This window comes from Nothoprocta perdicaria, unplaced genomic scaffold (assembly GCF_003342845.1).
Source record: "Nothoprocta perdicaria isolate Ctin4 unplaced genomic scaffold, notPer1 scaffold_5, whole genome shotgun sequence".
Lineage (NCBI taxonomy): Eukaryota > Metazoa > Chordata > Aves > Tinamiformes > Tinamidae > Nothoprocta > Nothoprocta perdicaria.
This window is the reverse complement of record NW_020455754.1, coordinates 7,258,683-7,278,926: the sequence shown is the minus strand read 5'-3', so window position 1 is coordinate 7,278,926 and position 20,244 is coordinate 7,258,683. Positions and strand designations below refer to the sequence as shown.

At 44.4% G+C, this 20,244-nt stretch overlaps 1 protein-coding gene across 2 annotated transcripts in view; it reads left to right on the top strand.

Moving 5' to 3' along the window:
* GRIA1 (glutamate ionotropic receptor AMPA type subunit 1) overlaps positions 1-20,244 on the top strand; it is a 115,056-nt gene that overhangs the window by 41,670 nt on the left and 53,142 nt on the right. For both annotated transcript variants that reach the window (XM_026047652.1, XM_026047654.1), the window contains exons 3-5: positions 11,308-11,547; positions 12,998-13,182; positions 16,960-17,013. In XM_026047652.1, coding sequence (XP_025903437.1) covers positions 11,308-11,547; positions 12,998-13,182; positions 16,960-17,013 — 479 coding nt within the window. The remainder of the gene's footprint in view (positions 1-11,307; positions 11,548-12,997; positions 13,183-16,959; positions 17,014-20,244) is intronic.

The following is a 20,244-nucleotide window of genomic DNA, read 5'->3' as shown; positions in this document are numbered from 1 at the left end:
TTTGCTAAATCCAAGGAGTATTTCTGCTCCTTGGAAAAACAGTGTTCCTGGCATCCCCTTGTTCAAGACCTACGTGACCCAGCGTGGCTGGCAGCTCTCTCCAGTTTCACACATGTATTTTATCAGAGTCAACTCCTTGCAAGAGCAACAAGGGACTTGTTCAAGGCCTGGTGAGTAGGGAGGGAGTCTCTCTGTCACTTGGGAAAAGTGGTACAAATCAGCATCCTCACGCCTGCTGCAGCTTTGCTGCCTAAAAAAGTATTTTATGGGCAGAATTTCAACTGCGAAGCTGTGGGGTTTTCTCAGTAGCTGCCTACATCTTGTTATACTCCTTGGTTGACATTGAATAACTGCTTGAGACAGAAGCTGTGTGTGTATGTACAGTGTCACGGTACAAGTGATGAATGACCCCAAATTTCTGACAACTTTCCTTTCTGTGCTCTCGCTGGCCTCCCCGCAATTTGCATTTATGCAGAATGTTTTACATGATCTCTCTTGCTCTCTGCAGCTCTCTAGAGAGTCTCTTTCATCAGGAGCTTAGAAACTCTTCCAGAATGGAAATTGGTAGAGGACAGCAGGTACTGTTTGTATGCAATGGGACGTGTCAGGCAAAAGGTGAGCACTTAAGATGGCTTCATATGATGGATGAAATGCTCAGCAGCTACTCCTGCCTCTTGGCCGTCCCTTCCATGCAGAGGGATGTTGTTTTCAGCATGGGAGCTGTTTGTTGTGGGAGATGACTTTTACTGGTCCTAGGGCAGGATTGTAAGTAGACCGTGACTCTAGAAGACTCTTCTGGCATGGTGATTAAATCACAGAGACTTCACACACTTTGGAAAATGTTGGATTCCACTTTATTTCCAATTAAATCTTTGCTGGGTAGCCAGGTCTATGTTGTGTTGACTTGATTATTTTGGATTACAAGCAGGCTGGGGCACCACAGCCAAGCCTAGCAGTGATGGGGCAGAAAACAGAGCTCTCCCTGCTCCCSTCTCGCTGCTATTAGCAAGAGGGAAGCTGCTCTCCACACCACAGCTGTGTCCAACACCCCTTTAACAAGTATCACCTCTCTGTAGAGGCTCCATCTGTGCACATTACCTAGATGCATTTCATGTAAACTGTTTGTTCCACCACCCGCAACAAGGATTTTGCACAGAAGTTTCGCCAGAGACCATAAAAGTACAAATCATAGGTCCAGATCTTGCCATCTGTCACAGTGCTGTGTTCCTGCTCCCCAGACAACACAGTCTCCCACCAGGTTTAAAAGATCCCAAGCTTAAACTTGTTTGTTTGGGRTTTTTTAAAAAGCTGCTGCTCAGAAGCACTGCAGAAATAAAAGTCTGGTAGCTATTATCATTTATTGCTCTTGCAATGCAGACAGGATTAAAGCTGTTCTAATGACAGAGAAGAAATGGTAATATTTCCCCTGACATTAAGTAGGCCAGAGGAAAGCTATGAACACAATGGAATGGAACATTAATGTGAAAAATAAAAATAAAAACCCTACAACAAATGACTATGGCAAAGAACCCCCAAGGGAGGCACTTAAACCCACAAAAGCCAGCGCTCTTGGATGTCAAAGGACTTTGTCATTCTGCACCTACCCCAACCCTTGCTGAGGTGTTAAATAGGGTTTCAAAACCACTTGTACTTTCAGAAACATTAGGTGAATACAATATACACCTAGTAATACAAAAGGGTTCTGTTATTGAGAGTTAACCCTTGCATGTCAGGTTTAGTTTGCTGGGTTTGTACTTTTGGTGCTTCCTTTTTTCGGAAGGCTCCAAGGGCCCCGTTTATTGCAGAAAACTTGGTGGTTTGGATCAGTGATGGCACATGAAGAGTTTTGTCTGCTGTCTTAGCAGAGGCCTGTAATGCAGCCTTAATGCATGTATGTGTACACATATATATACAAATGTTCATAAATAAATGGCAGACACCTGCGTTTGAATGCCTCATCCCACTTAGACCCCTGAAGACAAGATACTCAGTCATGTGAGAGGTTTTCTCTGAAGAACTTGTCCTGGATAAACCCAAGTTCCTCCTTCATTTCCTTGCTCCGAGGACCAGAGAGGCCGTGTTTCTGGGGCGAGGGGAGGTTACAGATGCTTTCCCACCCCACACCTTGGGCCCTACGCTTTAGGTCCGTCCCTTTTATTCTTAAATGAATGGGAAGTCAAATGCTAGAAAGGCCAACAATAAATTGTCACCAGAGGGAAACATCGGCGTGCCCTCTGGCAGCCTGTGTCAGCCAAGCCCTCTCGCAGGCTGAGCGATACTGTAAAGCACAGCACAAGACATGGTGCTACAGAAAAGACCGAGTAGGTTGAGAAAATTGTCCTGATTCTCCCTCGGTCCCTCCTTATCCTTTGTTTTACTTTCCATGAGTAACTAGCCATATCATCCTTCTCTGCTGGGAAGGTAATTCCCTACTCCAAGGAGGCTATTCAAGGGCTCGCTTTATTGTTATTTAAAACGCATCTATTGCAGTACCTCACAGAGGATCATGCCCTGCATCCTACCAGCATGTACGTAGCTACAATTGCATCTGTGGCAGCTACTTCTGGATGGAGGCRATGAGACAGGTGAGACCCTGAGCCACCTGGACCCCATCTCAGTGCCCATGCCGCCCACCCAGGGGCTCAGGACACACCAGAGCCCCTTACTCCTTGAAGCATGCACATCCCTGCAGTTTAAGAACAGTCATATTTCTGTTTTCTTTTGTTGTTGTTTGTTTTTCTTGTGAATTTTAAAAAGTCACTATCAAGAAAGGGAATCACTGTTTAAGAAAATAAAAGCATCTCTTTTCATATGTTTCCAGTGCAGGGATTAAAAAGTGGACACGTTAGGGCTGTGCCCAGTTTGACCTAACAGTGTTTCACACCTGCTTTGTGCAGGTGTAGCTGCCTTTGGAGGCTGAAGAGCATTAGAGGTCTGATGCCAAGCAGCTCATTGCTTGCAGCTGAGGAAATGTGAGCTCAGGAGGTGTTGGAGTTGGAGGAAGGGCTTGTTGTTGAGGCTGTGCATGCATGTGTGTTTTGTTAGGTTGCTTGGCTCCTCTGAATAGAAAGAGGTGGGGTATGAATACATTAAGTTGTCAATTTCCAGTCTGCTATCAATAAAACCTGAAAGTTTGTTGTGTTAGCCTAGTTATGCAAGGACAGGGGCTTATGCACTGCAGCACAAAGTAATTAAAAGCTGGAAAATTGGAAGCAGGAGTGGAGAAAAGAAAAAAAAATWAAAAAAGGAATGAAAGAGGCAGAGAGGAAGGCAAACAGGTTCCTTCTGGCTGCATGGGGAAAAGCAGGCTCAGGGCAGGAGGTGGTATCACCCCTGCAGTGTGAGCGTCGGTGTGCACTGATCCAGGCTGCGGGATGCGAAGCTTCAGYGTACCCTGCCTCTATCCCAGGTATGTGCTTCAGGTGCATGTCACACAGCTTGCTAGTGCCTGCAGAGCAAGTATTTGAAGCCACCACGAGAACTATTAGAGAGAGAAAAGAGCTCTGTGTGCAGGTCAGAATTCAGTGCTATTAAATGTTGGCTGAGATGCCGTGGTAGGAGCAGAAAGTACAGCTTATAGACCCAGGACTGGAGGGGTCTGGTGGGCTGTCCAGCCCCTGCTGTCGCTGATAACCAGGTAAGACCCCATCCCTCTCAGTCCTGCCCTCAGTTGTTGTGGTTCCCTTTCTTGGTGATAATCATGTTTTTGTGGTTTCCACCATGAAATAACCGGGCTGAAAGTTAGTCTGTTCTTCAGTCACCTGGCAAAYCTTAAATCTTGGTCCTGGTTGTGTAAATTACAGCAATATATTCAGTGGCTTAAAAGAATTTTATCACAGATTAAAAATAAAGACTCACAAGGCATGATTGTGATGAAAAATTAAAAAGTAATGAGCTGATGGGGCAAGGAGAGAGACTGATACAGATTTGCTGTTAAAGAAGATCTTGGTTATTATCTTCATCACATAGCTGGGAGAACTAGTATATCTGTCATAAATGAGCTGCGTACCTGGAGCAGACTTAAGGGGATGGCTTAGGGTGATGTTATTACGAGCAGGAAATAATCCTAAAAAGCAGAAACAGTGCAGCTGAGAATATTTATTGAAATCTATTCTCTCAATTAGCTGTAACAACATGAGTCTTGGGAATGTTGTTCCTCATAGGGAGCAAGTCAGAGACTGATGGATCAGTTTGGCTTCCAAACTGGCACATCTGTAAAAACACAGAGCAAATTTGGGTCTACTTATGCAGAATTCTTATAATGCAGGCGATGTGGGACCAAAGTTAGAATTAATGAGGTGGAAATTACGAAAGGTGCCTCTTAGGTGGAAGATGACACCCTCCACCCCAGCAGAGGAAACATTTGTCTTGGAATCTCCTTTCCAAGGAAAGTCCAGAGTCTGGCAGCAGCAGCTTCAAAATAGACACTTAAAAATCCTTATCAGAACCCAAGGTTTGCACTGAAGATAGTCACAGGCTTTAATGTCTAGAAAAACTGCCGTGAACAGATATAATGCATTAGGGAAAGAAAAGAAGCTACTGAAGACAAAATACATTTCATCTGCCCTGAGCTCTTCTTTATGTGACACATTTGCTTTCTGCCACCGCTTATCTTCCCCACCCCCTTGCTCCCCTCTTTTTACCTATTTAGCATCTTAGCATTTTACTCATTTAGCATTTTAATAATTCAGTGCTTCCAGTCTGGAATTAAATGTTGTGTTGTCCTAAGAGGCAGCGTGCAATGCGCTGTGTTCCCGTGCTGTGGTTTTGCTGCTCTGTTTGTCACCGCTGTTGCTGCTCGTGCACCCCAGCACAGAGCCATGCCATGCCACTGGGGTTAGTTTTTCCTAGGGTGGCACTATTTGCAGGAGGACCAATATAATATAAAAGACCGTGTGTTAAAGCAGCAAAAGCAAAATTGGTTCAGCTGTCATCCTTCACCTCCTTTTCTAATATAGCTGTCACTTTCCCATCTATAGTAATCGGCTTTTAATATTTATAACTGTGCTTCACACACGGGGAGCAAAATGAGGGCAAGTTTTTGGTTTTCTTTCTCGTTATAGGAGGTTAGGTGAAAGTAAGAATAGCCAGTCTTCTAGAGCCTGAGCAGGAAAGCCAGGCTGCCCAGCAGCTCTAAAGCCATCACAGATTTGCTGGTGACGTGAGGCAGTTGTTAAAGGCTTAAGGGCCACACATGGGCCACCCAAGGGCTGCAAGGAGCAGGGAACAAGAAGCTGTCTTTAAAGTCTACCATGTTAAAAATGAAGCAGGGTGGAGAGGTCAGATCCTTTCATAGAACTGGGAAATGCAGAAGGGTTCCCAGGCCTTTCTGCCAGGTTGAATGCAGAGAGAGCTTTGGAAAAGCTGTGCTCTGAAGTGGGACACTGGAGAAGGCAGGAGGCAGCATGAATCTTGCACAGTGTGAGAGCATGACATCCCCACCCAAGGCCCAAAATAAGGCCTTCTTAAGGGGCTATACAGACATGTAGTGAGAGACAGTCTCTGTCCCAAGGTACTGGAGTAGATGAGTCTCAGAGAAAGGCAGTCCTTCCTCCCCGTTGCAGGCAAACAGCAAATTCATGATTAAATAGATAGCAACTATGAAAARCAGCTGGCACTGAAGCAGTTTCTCCTTGCTCACAGTTTGATCTGGTACCTGCAGGACCCTTATTAGCCAGGCTGTCCCTCCTGGAACAGCCTAATTCTAGCCACAAAACCCACTTTCCTTTGCAAAGCCATTCGAACCCCGAATGCACCTGTAGGACCTCTTCTCCTTTTCTGATARTTACTCATCATTCAAAAGCTATATTTAATTCTCTTTAATTTAAAACTATATTTTTTTCTGTCATTCAACTAAATGTTAGCATTCCTCAAAGTAAATATATGTTTAAAAACAAGCAGAGCAAGCAAGGAGTCTTGACAAACACCTTTCCTTTCTTCCTTTTATCAACAAGCTCAGTGATCCAGTTTGGACCGTTGATATTTGAATTTTCTCTTACGTTTAATAGTGAGGCTGGGCAAGAAAAGTATTTTGAAGATTGTGGTGGAAAAAGAGAAGGGGTTTTCAGGACACAAAGTGCAGAAGTAGATGAGCTGTGGTTTCCAGTGGGCCCCTTTGACTGACAGAAAATCAAAGTCAACTGCAGATTCCTGAGCCCTTATCTTCTATCACCATGATTATAATTTAAAAGTATGCTGAAATGTTTGAGAGTCCTGAGGAGACATCTGTTGCCGTGTTGTTAATTTTTTTGTTGACAAAAGTACCATTTCATTTCTGTTTCTTTGTACTCAGCAATCTACAGGAAGGAAGCATCCCAAATCCATTTTGATCTCAAGGAATACTTATCACTTGTAAGCTAGGTCTCTGTCTACGTCTATCACTGTTAGATATTTTTAGTTTATGCAAAAYATTTATTTTCTTTTTTTTGTATTTTTATTATAATGCTCTGATCTATTTAACTAAGAATTAAATCTATCAGCATATACAGAGCTAGCAGCAATGAAATGTTTAAGTATGAGGGAAGGAGAGAAGATCTTGATGTAAGCACTGTTGTTTTCCAGCCTCCAAGACAGCTGGAGCAGCAGTAGTGCAGGAAGTGATGGAAGAGGCCACGCTTCTGTATCTTTCATACATTTGAAATAGAAACATATATTTCTTGTGATATCACATCAGCCTGATTTGCAGTTGATCCAATATATGGGGCACATCTACTGTCAGCTAAATACATACGTGGCGTGATGGGGGAGTGCGGAATCTGTTTGGCTTTCCYCTGCCAGAGGAATCTGTGGGAACATGCTGTCGTTGGGATGTGCTGAAGAGATGCGCTCTGGCACCTACGCCACGCTGGAGAACTGTGAGGACAAACATTTGGGAGGAGAGCGGAGCTGATCCTAATTGAAGCAGACACTAGCTCTCCTGCATCGAAACTCCACCGGCTTCGCCAACCTGATGTCAGGTTCTCCATCACCATGTAAGGGTCGCCTCCGGGCAGGACATGCTAAAAATACCTTGCACTTGCACGGCCCCCTTCTCCTTCCCGCACCTGCACACAAACACACTCAAAGTGAGCAAAGACGGACACGTGGGAGCTGCTCTGTGGCACTACAGCTGTCGATGAGTTTGCCTTGCGTYAAGGTCATATCTGGTCAAGGGTTTTGGTCCTCTGTCCCAGGAGGCTCAGGCAGATGGAAGAAGTGCCATCCTGTGATACTGGGGCTGCAGGGGATGCCGGGCTGGTCTTTAATAGCTTGCAGAAGATAGAAAGCGGAGATGACTGTTGTATTTCACTGCAAGTCTGGCCACACTATTGTGATTTTTTTTTTTTTTTAAGATATCTGTTAATTTGGTTTCTGCAATAAGTGCTGTGGGGTGTATGTTTTGGGTCAGGGGGTTCGGTGATCCCTGCTTGTCTGGGAGACTGAATTTCCAAATTGCATTTTCATTCCCTGCCTGTCTTGGCCATGGAGAGCAGGAATTTTTGTTTGTCCCAAATCCTCACATTTGCAGTTTTGCATTAGAGGAATAGCTTGTGTGGGGAGACGCAGTTTCTTGTTTCTCAGGAGTTCATCTGCTGCAACATTGTCCGGGGCCGGGAAGGCTTCTAAAGACCTTCATCCAAAGGCCCTGCCTCTTCACTGGCAGAGACTGTCTGGGCTTTTTGGTCTCCTTCGGCAATAGACACCATGGGTCATTTGTGGGGAACATCTGGGGACATTTCATTTAATCAGTTTTTTTACTGCTCTTGGGGCTTTGGGTATTAGCACTGTCTCTGCTACTCCTGTTCCCTGACAGAGGCACATAGCGGTTGAGTCTCCAGAGAACTTAAATGTCTTCAAATAAACTATATTATTGGCTCCCTCCAGGGCTAACTGGGTGAAACTTAATGGTCTGTGAGAAACAAAAAGTCAGTAAAAGTGATCTAATGTCCTCTTCTAGGCTTAAATGCAGTGAAATGGTGAAAATGCTGCTTCTGAAGGAAATGGCAGATGAGCAGTTGCCAGGATCTCATACCAGGCTTCTTCTYCAGCTCTGTCCATGGAGAGCAGTTCCCTTTTTGCATTCCCGTTTGCAGGCTGTCAGCAGACTCACACTCTCTTCACTCTTAGACACCAAGTCCTCATCTCCATCCTTCTGTAGAGCCTGCTGGCCCTTCCTCCCTGCTCCAGTCCCAACATTGTWTGAGCCAATGTTCTGAAAAAGGAAACTTTTTTGTTTCCTTTCTGTTTTACCAAAATTCAAACAAGGGATCTAATGTCACTGGCACTGGCCTCTCACATGGGTCAGAACAAACCTCCAGTTCCAACATATCCCTGACCCTCCTGAGTGCAGAACCCAGCCTTGTGCGTCTGCTCCTTCCCTGACTGGCTGAGAGCTTTAGCCAAACAATATCTTCCAGAAATTTATATCAGCTCAACATGGCTTTGTTGCCTGCTCCTCTTTCTTTTTTTCTTTATTTTGGAAGCATCAGTAAGGGTGGCCAGAGCTGCCTCTCTTCAGCTGCTGCGTAGGTGTCATGTCCTGCATGTGCTTTCAGTAGAACCASCTCTCAGGTTTAAATGTTTTACTTATAATATATCCATATGAAAAGAGATATCTGAAAGAATTTAGGCCTAGAAAGCCTAGAGTGTGATGATTTTAAGCATGAGTCATGGGCAGTGGCAGATGCATGTTCTTTTTTCCATCAGAATTCCAGGGCAAAGGCTCTTATGCTCAGTTGGGAGAAGATGGTAGCTGTGACCAGATGTCTAGGACAGATTCCTAGACAACTGGAACCAGAGGTAAGGGCATGAGTATCTAGTATGGCTATCTAGCAAAGGGGATCCAGGAACAACATAAACTAGATCCCCTCTTTATTCACGGGTAGGGTGACTGGTTTTACTGCCTACTGCAGCTTTTACCTGATTTTGTTGGTTGGCTTTAAAAAAATGAGTGTGCTGCAGACACAAGAGAGATCTTGTATTTGAAGCACAGCAGCTGACATTTGGATGTCAGCAGTACTTGGGCAACACACGCTGGGAATGTCCCAGCCAAAAGTCCCAAGAAAATCAGTTACACAAGTATGAGCAGTTGCAGGGAAATGACCATGCCCTTAYTGGCTGAGGGCGATGTAGTAGTAGTTGCCATGGTTTTTAATCACTATAAACTGTATTTTCTGAGGACCTGTTTAGAACTTTTCTGCAATTAATTGCAAATTTGCTTTAAAATAGGAGCATARTTAGAGTCAAGAATATGTATTTTCTGTTCTTCTTTCCCTTCATATAGCCCGGAGGCCAAGATGGCACATGCAAATCATCATGAATGCCTGAATTTTTATCCAAGTAAAGGCTCTTCATTCATGCTTACACACTTGCATTTGCAAATGTTTCTGCTGTTGATTTTTTTCACCCAATTTCCTTCCAAGGCGGAAGCTGAACTGCCCAAATTCAACTAGTAGAGCTAATTACCGGATTAAGTGTAGCTCTGTTCTCAGGGAAAGCCTGTCTGTGGCCAKCTACTTATTAACAGCGAGTTGCATGAGGCTTGCAAAGTGTGGCATTATCACAACCCAACTGATCAGAAAAGTTAATCTTCTTAGACCTTCCGCTGTGATCTTTATCYCTGTTAGGCTTCTTAATTTTTTTTTGAAAGGCATTGATAAGACATGTGAGTAGTGAGAAAAGGATGAGCTTCCTCCCTGCTGGAAAGCAACAACAAAGAATTTAAAGTATTTGTTTCCCTTAGTCAAKGTTTACAATTCTTGGTAATATTAGGAAGGCCTCAAAGTAATAGTTATTGATACATTTATTAATAGTTATTAATAAATTTGTTTGATAAAACAAAGCAAATAGTACAAAAATCCAAGTACCTCTTAGTGCATTAAATAAATAGAAAGTAACTTTTTAGTTTTGCAAGGTTAATACATTTAGAGCATCTGTTATTTGAAATAGCCCTGGGTTTTACATCATCATGTGGCCAACACTTTTGCTTTATATCAAATTTAATTGCAGAAAGGTGGTTGCAATTATTACTCTTTCAGTTTTCCAGATTGATTGACCTGGCAGTTTCTTTGCTTTTTCTGGTGGTCCTCAGATGCTGACCCTCAACAAGTCTTTTTTCTGCCTAACAATTGCCTCGTCCATGGCCCCCCTTAGCATGAAGGGACAATGTGAGCTCGGATTCCTTTGCAAACTTACTAATGATAAAGACTTTTCRTTCTCCCAGGCATCTTTGGTGCAATCTGTTTCAAACACAGGGATTGATGAGTGTTTCAGAACAGTGTAGGAGGCTGCTGAGCGTGACTGAGCCACAGAGTTAAAAAAAAAAAAAAATCTAAAAAATAATAGAATCATTTCAAATAGAAGATAAATTCAGAGAAGCCATGGTTTGCTTAAAACAAGCCAGACAAGTTTTTGTCTGGCTTTTTAATTGCACTGGATTGCTAAGCTACCCTGAGAACGTCACTTTAATCATTAGGCGAATCTGAAGCCTGGGTCTCCAGAGATCGTGTTCTGATCTCTCACATATGGTATATCGCACTGTTCATTAGACCCACTGGTCCAGTCACATGGAAATGATGTTCAGACTATTTCTATCCATATCTGCTACTTTTCTTTCGGAATGTGTCAGTCCCATGATGAGGGCAGTGACTCCAGCTGATACAGACGCAATTGCTGATTGCAGAGAGAGATACTGCAGTGAAAATAGAAGATGAGTGTTTTATTTCAGTCATGATATGGGCTTTGCAAGAAGTCTCTGCCTGCAAAACTGCCRCTTCTCTTGAGGGAGGAGGGTACTGAGGCTTGGGCTCAGCTTCTGAGATCAAGCCCATGGTTTTCTTCTGGAGTCACTGGTAGCAAAAGGTCATGCTGTGGTGCAAACCCCTTCTTGCTGCTCCAGGGTTGCACTAACAAGGCCCAAGGAGCCACCCTTCTCCCACATARTAAAGCAGCTCCTGTTGCCAGACAGTGGCCAGCCCAAAGAGGCAGAGTTTGCTGTGCCAGGGTGCTTTCCTGCTCACAGGTTCCCTTGTTGAGACAACACATCACATCCCAGGAGCAGCAAAACTTCAGAAGAGCCTTGAGGACGGTGAATTCCCTCTCATGTGTCCCTTCTGCTGACCAGAAATAAAGCAACTGTGTAGAGGTTAAGAACAGAGCACCCTGTTCTTCACATGGCATGGGTTGCATTCACYAACTCAAAGCTATAGAGAAAATGATTTGTTCCAGAGATGTTGTGGCTCATCTCAGAGAAAAGATTTACTTTGGTGGCTTCTCTGACAAACCTCCTTGTCCTTCTCCTCTTATAATCCTTTCTTGTGCTTTTTTCAGTCTGCTCGCAGTTCTCCAAGGGCGTCTATGCCATCTTTGGATTTTATGAGAGGCGGACTGTCAACATGCTCACCTCCTTCTGTGGGGCTCTTCACGTCTGCTTCATAACGCCCAGCTTCCCCGTCGAAACGTCCAACCAGTTTGTTCTTCAGCTTCGCCCAGAGCTCCAGGATGCTCTCATCAATGTCATTGAACACTACAGCTGGCAGAAGTTCGTGTACATTTATGATGCTGACCGGGGTAAGTCACAAGTTTGCAGGGAAAGTTACATGGCAATAAACCATAATGGTTTAGATGCGGTCTGCCTTGAAGCATCCCCTTCCTGTGGGTTGCTGAAGGCTCAGGGGGTAAACTAAAGGAAGGGTCACTTCATTGTTCTTTGTTCCTTTGCTATATATCCTTTCCTGTATAGCCATTCCTGACCATGCTGCAGATGGGACACTGGACTAAATGAAGCATTAGTCTGATCCACTACACCTGTGTTCATACTGACAGGCCAGAAGTCCAGCAGCACAATGGAAATATCTTATGTCTGAGTGATTTGGGTTTTAAATGGGGAGATTATTTGTAATGAAGAGTTTCCATTTTCAATAGTCCACCCACCTCAAGGCTACTTTGAGYCCCATATTTGTGAATATAGAACAACAGCTGCACAGGTTTCATCTGAGAGCACATCAAGGTCTCAAATGAGCACATACAGCTGTGATATGTGTGTGTATCTTTATAGAAGGTAGTCTTCAAAACTCCAAGTTTTATGTGTTAATGTCTTTTTATTTTAAAAAAATCCTTCCATGGGCATTTGGAAGTTATTTCCTAACTTTCTAAACCACGAGCAAGGCAAGTTTCCTCATTGTTCTGTTGACGGCATTTCTCCAGTTTTCAAATGCTTCTAAAGCTCCGGGCTCAGAGGCTGGCAGCAAAGAGGACTTGTGGATGACAACATGTAGGTGAGGGTCATTCCCTGCCACTGCCTTGGGATTTATCATAAGCTCTTGCAGGGACAAGGTGACCCGACAGATGAGGAGAAGGTGTAAAGCATCCCGCTTTGCTTTCTGGTGTGCTGAACATCCTCGGTGCCTGCAGTAGGCAGGATGGTCTAGCTGAACTCTAGGGTGGTCCTGACTTTTTATAGTATCTCTTCTGGGAGGTTGTGCCTGTAATTTAAGCAAGATCCTTTTAAAAATAATGAAGTTTTCTGATGAGATACTGCCAGGGAAGACAAGGATGCTGAATTTGATTGTATATTGCGATTGCTGAGGGAGTCCCTAACCCTAGCAGTTTAGAGCCTAACCAGATCAAAGATGAGAAGGGACTATGGCCCGAAGAAATTAAGTGATTTGGGTAGTGACAGACAACAGAACTGGGATTAGAGCTCTTATCTGAACCTCACAGCAGAGCCTGATCAACAAGACTGATCTGCTGATTACAAAAGAAAACGAGGCTTGGAATCATCCTATTTTTCCTGTGCTAGGACAGAAAAGGCAAAAGTCATTAATTCTAGCCCAGCTGTGTTTGGGTAAAATGCTAGACTATTAACTGCTAACTGCAGTTCTGCTGAGCTCTTGCAATGCCGTGTCAAGCCCAGCTTGAGGTAGCCATGCASGCTGTCAGAAGGGAGCAAAAACAGCACTGCACAAGTTGACTCTGGTTCTCCCTCTACTGACTTATCTCCCTTCTCTTGCCTTTACAGGGCTGTCAGTCTTACAGAAAGTCCTGGACACTGCGGCTGAGAAGAACTGGCAGGTGACAGCTGTGAACATCCTGACGACAACAGAGGAGGGCTACCGCATGCTTTTCCAGGAGCTGGAGAAGAAGAAGGAAAGGCTGGTGGTGGTGGACTGTGAATCTGAGCGGCTGAATGCCATCCTTGGCAAGGTTGTTTTGGCATGGGTCTCCTGGGAGGGGCTGTACATGCAGGGCAAGGAGGTTTTTCTCTCCTGGGGAAGTTCTTTCCATTCTTACTTGAACTTTGTCTCTCTGCAGGTTGTCATGGATGAGATTTGAGCACTTTGCAGCAGGCTGCAGAGCTCWCAAACATTTCTCCTGTATCTTATAAAGTTATGTAAGGCCTAGGACTTCCCATATATTCATGTGCTGCTTCATGGGATTTTATTCCCTGCTTGTCTTGACTCCTTTGCTGAGCCTCTTAAATCCTCAGTCCCCAGTGAGCTTGCTTTATGATAATTCCTCTAAGCAGTGTGCACAAAATGGCACTTTCTACAAGTTTTCCTCAGTTTTTTTCCCTTCTCTGAATTAGAATGAACTGTGAATTGGCACTGCCAAACTCTCCTGGTCTTCTAGCCTCCCTGAGTTGCACCAAATTCTCACATCTGTAGTTTCCTTAGGATTGTTGTTTCCAAAGCAGGCTAGAGCGCAGCATTCTTCTAGGATGTCCAGACTGCRAAGGGTTAAACTCAAAAGATCAGGTGCTTCCAGCTCCTACAGTGCCTTGCGGCAGGTGATATGGGTTCATTTCCAGCCATCTTCATTATTTTGTCATCTTAAGGCCAACAGTGTGACACTTTCATGAAGCAGATGGGATATGTGGCAGAGACTCAGGGACTATGGTTGCGTGCCCTGCCCTTAGGAAGTCTGTAACAGCACAAGCAGCTGGAGTATTGTGACTCCTGCTATCATACTTCTTATAATCAGCTCCCTCTTACCTYGTGGTTCACACGTTGCTTTGTTGAAGCTTGTTTTCATCTCCTGTCTCACACTTCGCTGCTCCTCATGGGTGCACGGACTGCCCTTACACTAGCTGCATAGCTCAGTGACTAGCACAATCCGTCCTGGCTGGATATCTCTGGGTGCTGCTGCAGTATAAATAATAATGAAGCAGATAGGAGGTTTTAACCTCACAGTGAAGACCATGCTCATGAAAAAGAGACTAAATTGTTTTGAAAGGTGAAAGTCCTCTCACAGAGTAGCTACAATGCAGCAAAAGTTCTGACGTGCCCTAGATAGGGTGTATCCATTTTCTAGGTATAATGGTGCATTTTGTTACAACTACTCTGCTTTAAAATGCCTTTTTAAACCTAGTTTGTCTAATAGAAGGTTGAGTTCTGTTAAGTTTACTTTGCCAAATAGGAACAGGATAAGAAGTTTCTATTTCAAACTCTTTCAGGTAACTAGAGCAGGAGTTATGTTTGCACCYAACTGAAGTTGTTTGCAGGAACAGTAAAATCTCCAGTCTTGTGTGTGTTTTTGCAATGCTGTAAATAAAAACCCACCCATTTTCAAGGAAGAGAGAGAGAAATGTATTTTCCTGTGTTAAAGACAGAACAATTCCAGCAGTCCTCCGTGTCCGGTGGGTAAGAAAGGGCTTCTCCTATTAGGCATAGGGCTCTATACAGCAATCCCTGATTTGTTTTTTCTGTCTCTCCCTTGGAGCATATGAGGTGTTTAAAGAACCCCCCAGYCTTTCTGGGATATTTTAATGTGCTTATCTTTTTTCCTGACAAGCCTGTCCCTGTCTTTTGGTGTCTGTGGATTTGTGCTCACTCGTGAGCAGAAGAGCTGAGGGATGCCTGGTAACATCAGTTACTCACATGTTCACCCCAGCGCTTACATGTAGCTCCAGTTTCTCCTCCCTAACCCCTGCCCATGACACAAATAATCCCTTCCAACCCYAGCTCTGCATTCCTGCAGTTCTCAGGACTGTAGTTGTAGGAGGAGCCAGCACTCAAAGCGTTAACGRGATGTGGGCAAATGACCTGATTTCCTTCTCAGAGATTTCTCTGTGTCATATCTCAAGGGCGTGATTTATCTTTGCAGAGGTAACTGTCGTTTATGAGCCAGACCTTGGTTCGGGGCAGGATATCCACAGGGCTGCRTTGTGTAGTCTTAATGGGATAAATAAGCGGTGGGTTGCGTTCCATCAAAGCACTATATTGTTTCTTCCTTGTCTCTCATTAAAATGAATAACTGGAATTTCTCCTTTGCCACTGTTTCACTCTGAGAAGATTTCTCTCTAATAGATGTCAAACTGGCCCATTAAGAAGTGGGTAATGAAACCTAGGTGGCCCAAGTGAGCTATCAGCATGCAGCCCTGCACAGCCTCTCACCACGTTCAGGCTAAGTGATAAATGCTATTATAACCTCAGCTTGCTACCGCCGTCCGGACACATTAGGACTGAGCAAGCATTTTAAAATAAATTAAGATCACAAATAACTGTGTAAAACACAGGAAGCAAGCCTTATAATTCAGGCGGATGGGCKGCAAGATTAACAGCTCGAGGAGAGCTGGACAGCAGCCCTCTGCAGTTCATTGACTCTGACACCTTCTAAAATAACAAAGGGGCAGTTTGGGCACAAGGAGCCAGTGCCAATTATTATAGACACTGGGGAAATGGGGAACTGGCTTGTAATTCTTTGGCATCCCAGTGCCCCAGGGATGCTCCTTCCTCCCACAAGATCCAGGACTCACTGCAAAGGTGAGTCTCAGTTGATGGATGGAAGGGGACAAGCTGGGTCTGGTTTTGCTCCTGACACCTGAGCACAGAAGACAGCCAGCTGGAAAAAAAACCCAAGGATAAGGATAGGCATCTGTGGGAGAAGAGAGGTTCTGCTGAGAGCTCCAGCCTCACCTGCAGAAGCCACGCTGAGGACCCTGTGGGGAGAACCACGGGGCAGTGAAGCTGGTGGAGCTGAAATTGGATGCATAGGAAACCGCTGCCTTCCTTGCTGGATTTTGCTTGAGCATTAGCAATTTAGCCAGTAATTCAGAATCAATTCATAGACAATAGAAATATGTAGTACTGTTGCCAGCAAAGAAACTGCATGAAAACGGCTTAGTTTCAACAAAAAAATGGAATTTTGTGTGTGTATTTTGTTTTGTTTTCTCTGGCATGGAAAGGGTGTTGGTTTGGGCTTTTCCCCCTCCCTTACCCCTGTTTTGTTTCTTTCTGTATATGGTTTGGCTCAAATGCAGATGATAAGAAATCAACTCTGCTGTTAACATTAATGAAGAGAAACTTCCAATGGAAGCCCACAGCCAACAAGCATCCTGTGATTTTAGATGTATTATTTTGGGGTTTCTTAAGTGAAAGGACAAAAAGACAGAGACCATGTGATCTGTGGGATCTCTGGAGTTATGGACACATCAGATGGTCCCACAGATGGACCATCGGTCTCTGGGATATGCCCATCATCCCAGGAAAACCAGTAACAGCTGGTGTGTTCCTACCTAGATAAGGGAAGCTGTTCTCACTAACACAGAAACTTTCAAATGTTACAGATTTGTGAGCAGTTATGTTGATAAAAGAAAATCTCTCTCCCTGAATCGGGGAGAAAGAAAGGAATGGCCAAAAGCCACCATTATCCTACGAGTATGAAGATCTCCTCAGCATCTTGTTCATTTAGCATCTGAAGCCTAAATCTTGTTTAATTCCTTAAAAAATAARTTAAATTTAAAAGCATCGTTCTCTCCTTGAATGCATGGGAAACGTTGATTCAGGTCATTTGCTCTGCCTACTTGGTAATCTTGTCCTATCTAATTTCAGATTTGCTGCTCAAATATCATATGCTGAAAGCTCAATCTTATGGCCCTCACGAAAACAGTCTAATTGGGGAAAAAATGGAGATGGGGATCAGACAGGTGAACCTCTACTTCTTGCATTGGTCTCTGCTAAATATCTTTGTTTTTTCCTGCAGATCATCAAGCTTGAAAAAAATGGGAATGGATACCACTACATTCTGGCAAATATGGTGAGTTTTCATATTGCTTCTTTTATAGTCTTTCCTTATTATTTTCTTTCTTAGCTATTTTTTTTTTTGCAAAGTACTATATGTATAATGATAGAGCTGGCAACCTGTTTATGTTTTTCATCCACGTTCTGGGTAGCAAAAATATCCAAGTCCTTTGTGGTGTTCTCCTTGTGGAGTGTTCTGTCCAGAGCCACTGAGATCATACCAGGGTATCTCCAGCGTTCCTGGAGGGGTTGCCTCCAATTTCAATCTGCATCTTTTCAAGCCAGTTAAGCCAACTGTCAATTAAAGCGGGGAGTTTTCTTGCGTGTCATGGGGACTTGTGCTCCTGGCATCATCCTTCCAGCTCATTTCTGTTGGGCAGCCATGAAGATGTCAACTGCTGGTAATGACTTGCATTTTCTACTAGTTTTAACCCCATTTCAGTGTGTGCCCTCAAGTGAAGTGTTTCACATGCTGTGAGCCATCCTGAGAGCTCTAAGAGCAGACTTGATGGATGCACTGTGATCCCTCTGACCTGCCAGTAAACCAAAGCTGTGTAACTTTTATGCAACTTGATGCGAAATCAAATCTTTAGGCTCAAAAGAAAAAAAAAAWGAATTTAAAATTCAATTAAAAATGATTTTTTTCTGTAAGGAAAAGATTCTCTTTTTAATGCAGGGAGGCACTGCCTGAGAAAGCTGTGGTGGGCAGTGGCATTAGAGTCTTTCTGATGCCATCTGCAGATCCCCCAAGAAAGATGGAAAATGTCTCTGTTTAGAGAGGTTTGGGAGGTGATAGGAGAAAGAGAGGAACAGCCCCAATTCACTTGGAGCMTGGAAGATTTCCTCCACAGAGCTCCTGTCAGAAGATTCATTGATAGCTCTTTACTCTGGACATGCACCAGTCAAAGCTGATGGCAGCCTCGGGTCAGAAGTGCTCTCCAAAAAAGGACCCGCTTTGGAAGGCAGGGATTTGGCAGGGAAGAGGGTGTCCTTCAGCTCCAGTCCTGCCCTTGTCCTCTGCAGGGACACGGTGGCCCAGCAAGGTTTGCCACCCACGGGGTCTGGAGCTGCTCGTCGCTCCTGCAGCTGCAAGGCTCTACGTCAGGCCCTGGGTAATTAAACTTTAAACTACCAATTAGTCAGGCAGTTGCTGCCCTTCTCCTTCTCTCAGTCCCAAGATAACTCAGTAATTTGTGAGACAGAAATGGCCACATAATTACCCTGCAATGCCCTAATAGTGATCCTGCACTTCTGCGCCCTGGCTACCCTACAATTACAAAGTTAAAAACGTTACGCTGTGCAGGGGGGGACATGCGAGCTGCAGAGCAGCCACGAACTGCAGTTGCCAATTTTTAAAAATTATTATTTGCTGTAAGCCAGAGCCCTAGTTGTCAGAGGATTATGTATGTGCCTTCATTAAGGTGAAGCAAGGAAGCTATCTGGAGTAGTGGAGGGGTGCGTATCTATATGTTTCAACATATACCCACGTGGTAGGGTAAATGAGAAYGATATCACCTCTACTGTTTCCACAGCTTCATAAGGATAAATACCTTAAAGGCATAAGGTTGCCTGAAGTTCTGGTGATAGAGGTATGAAGGGCATTTCCTTGTGTGTTATATCTCTCTCTCTCCCACTTTCAGCACTCTTCTCCCATCTTTAATTTCYCTTTTCTTAGCCCTCACAAATGCTGAGAGGACAGAGCTGGCTAGAAGGCGGCTGCGTACTCAGCCAGCACGGGTTATAAATAATTAACTCGGAGCAAAAGGCTCTTCAGTTCTCCAGCCCCTCCACAGGGCTCTGCTTCCCGGGCTGCTCAGCGGGAGCAGTTTTCRGTCCCAGCTGCTGGTCCCTGCAGCGTCTGCACTTCTGACAGGACCCCCACAACTCACTGTATTAGTGGTACTTTTCAAAGTCACTTTGATTTTTTGGACAGAGGAAGGGGAGCAAAAGGACCAGAATCTCTTTCCTTTGTTTTTCCTTCTGCTTAAAACCCAGCATTGGATGATAGTCATCCTCCAGAGACAGGGATGTTAAATAGTAAAAGAAAGGGTATAATCAAACAACCTGGGAAAACCATTATAAAAAAAGAGGGAAAACTCCTCAACATTACAATGGCCCTTTTGTGGGCAGGTTGCAGACATGAAAAGCCAAATCATTTCTCTGGATGTGCGGCACCTGCATGGCAGCTGCTCACTCATCTGTTCTTCAAGAAAAATGCGAGGACATCTGAAGATCCTGTATTTCTGAGCCTGCCATAGGGGCAAGGAATTGGCAGGTCTGTCCTGTGTGGGGATGGCCAGAGAGGTTATGACGGGTTGCCAGAATGTGTCAACATCTGGGAGGGTGAAACTGCAGTGCAGTGCTCTAATTCAAGAGATCATGGTAGCTTTAACCCTTTTCTAAGGACATCTCATTCCTGGATTAGAGCCTTCAGAGGGTGTAACATGCTGTAATTTATTCACACTGACTCATATACAYAGTGGATAGACCTTAAATACCCCACATTTTCCCCTGTAGATGAGTCCTAGGGGGACAGGGTGTGCATTGCCCACACGCCCACATATATCTGCATTTGCATGCCCGCACACRTAGAAGCCAGTCTGATTTTGTGGGTAAGGCACAATTTGGAGTACTAGGTTGTAAGAGTATAAATTAAGAGCTAAGAACTGCAAATGTCTTTGCATTTCCAAATGAGTGACTTCTGGTGCTGGCTGAGGTASTCCTGATTTTAGGAGTCCCATCCTGCCCCGCCAGTGTGAACATAAGGCTCCTTCCCTAGTCAGAACAGGCCCTGCCTTGCAAGTCAAGGGAGCCCTCAGCTGGTTCTTTGGTGCCCATTGCTTAGTTACTTGYACTAGCTACTGAGTGGATGAAGTTTGAGACCTGCCTCTTTGCTATACTACGTAAATTTGGGGTCCCTTTACCACGGAGAAACAATCAAGGAAATGGTATAYTTGGAGCAAATGTTGGTAATTTCTGGTCATGTTCTTGGTCAGAGCTACACTCAGCCAAGCACAAAGTACTGTTCAGTCCAGCAACTCTGAATCGAAGCTGTTTCAGGAACCCAAAGTAGATAAATGTGCGAGTAAGGGCCCAAAGACTCCTACTAAAATGATCCAAGAGAGCATCTTAATCAAGGTGGGACTTGCTATCTGGTCATGGGCAACTCCTGGGCAAAACCAGATACTAGCTTTTATTAATCACTGGTTGTTTGCCGAGCGGTTGCTGCCTGGAAAGCCGTAGTAGA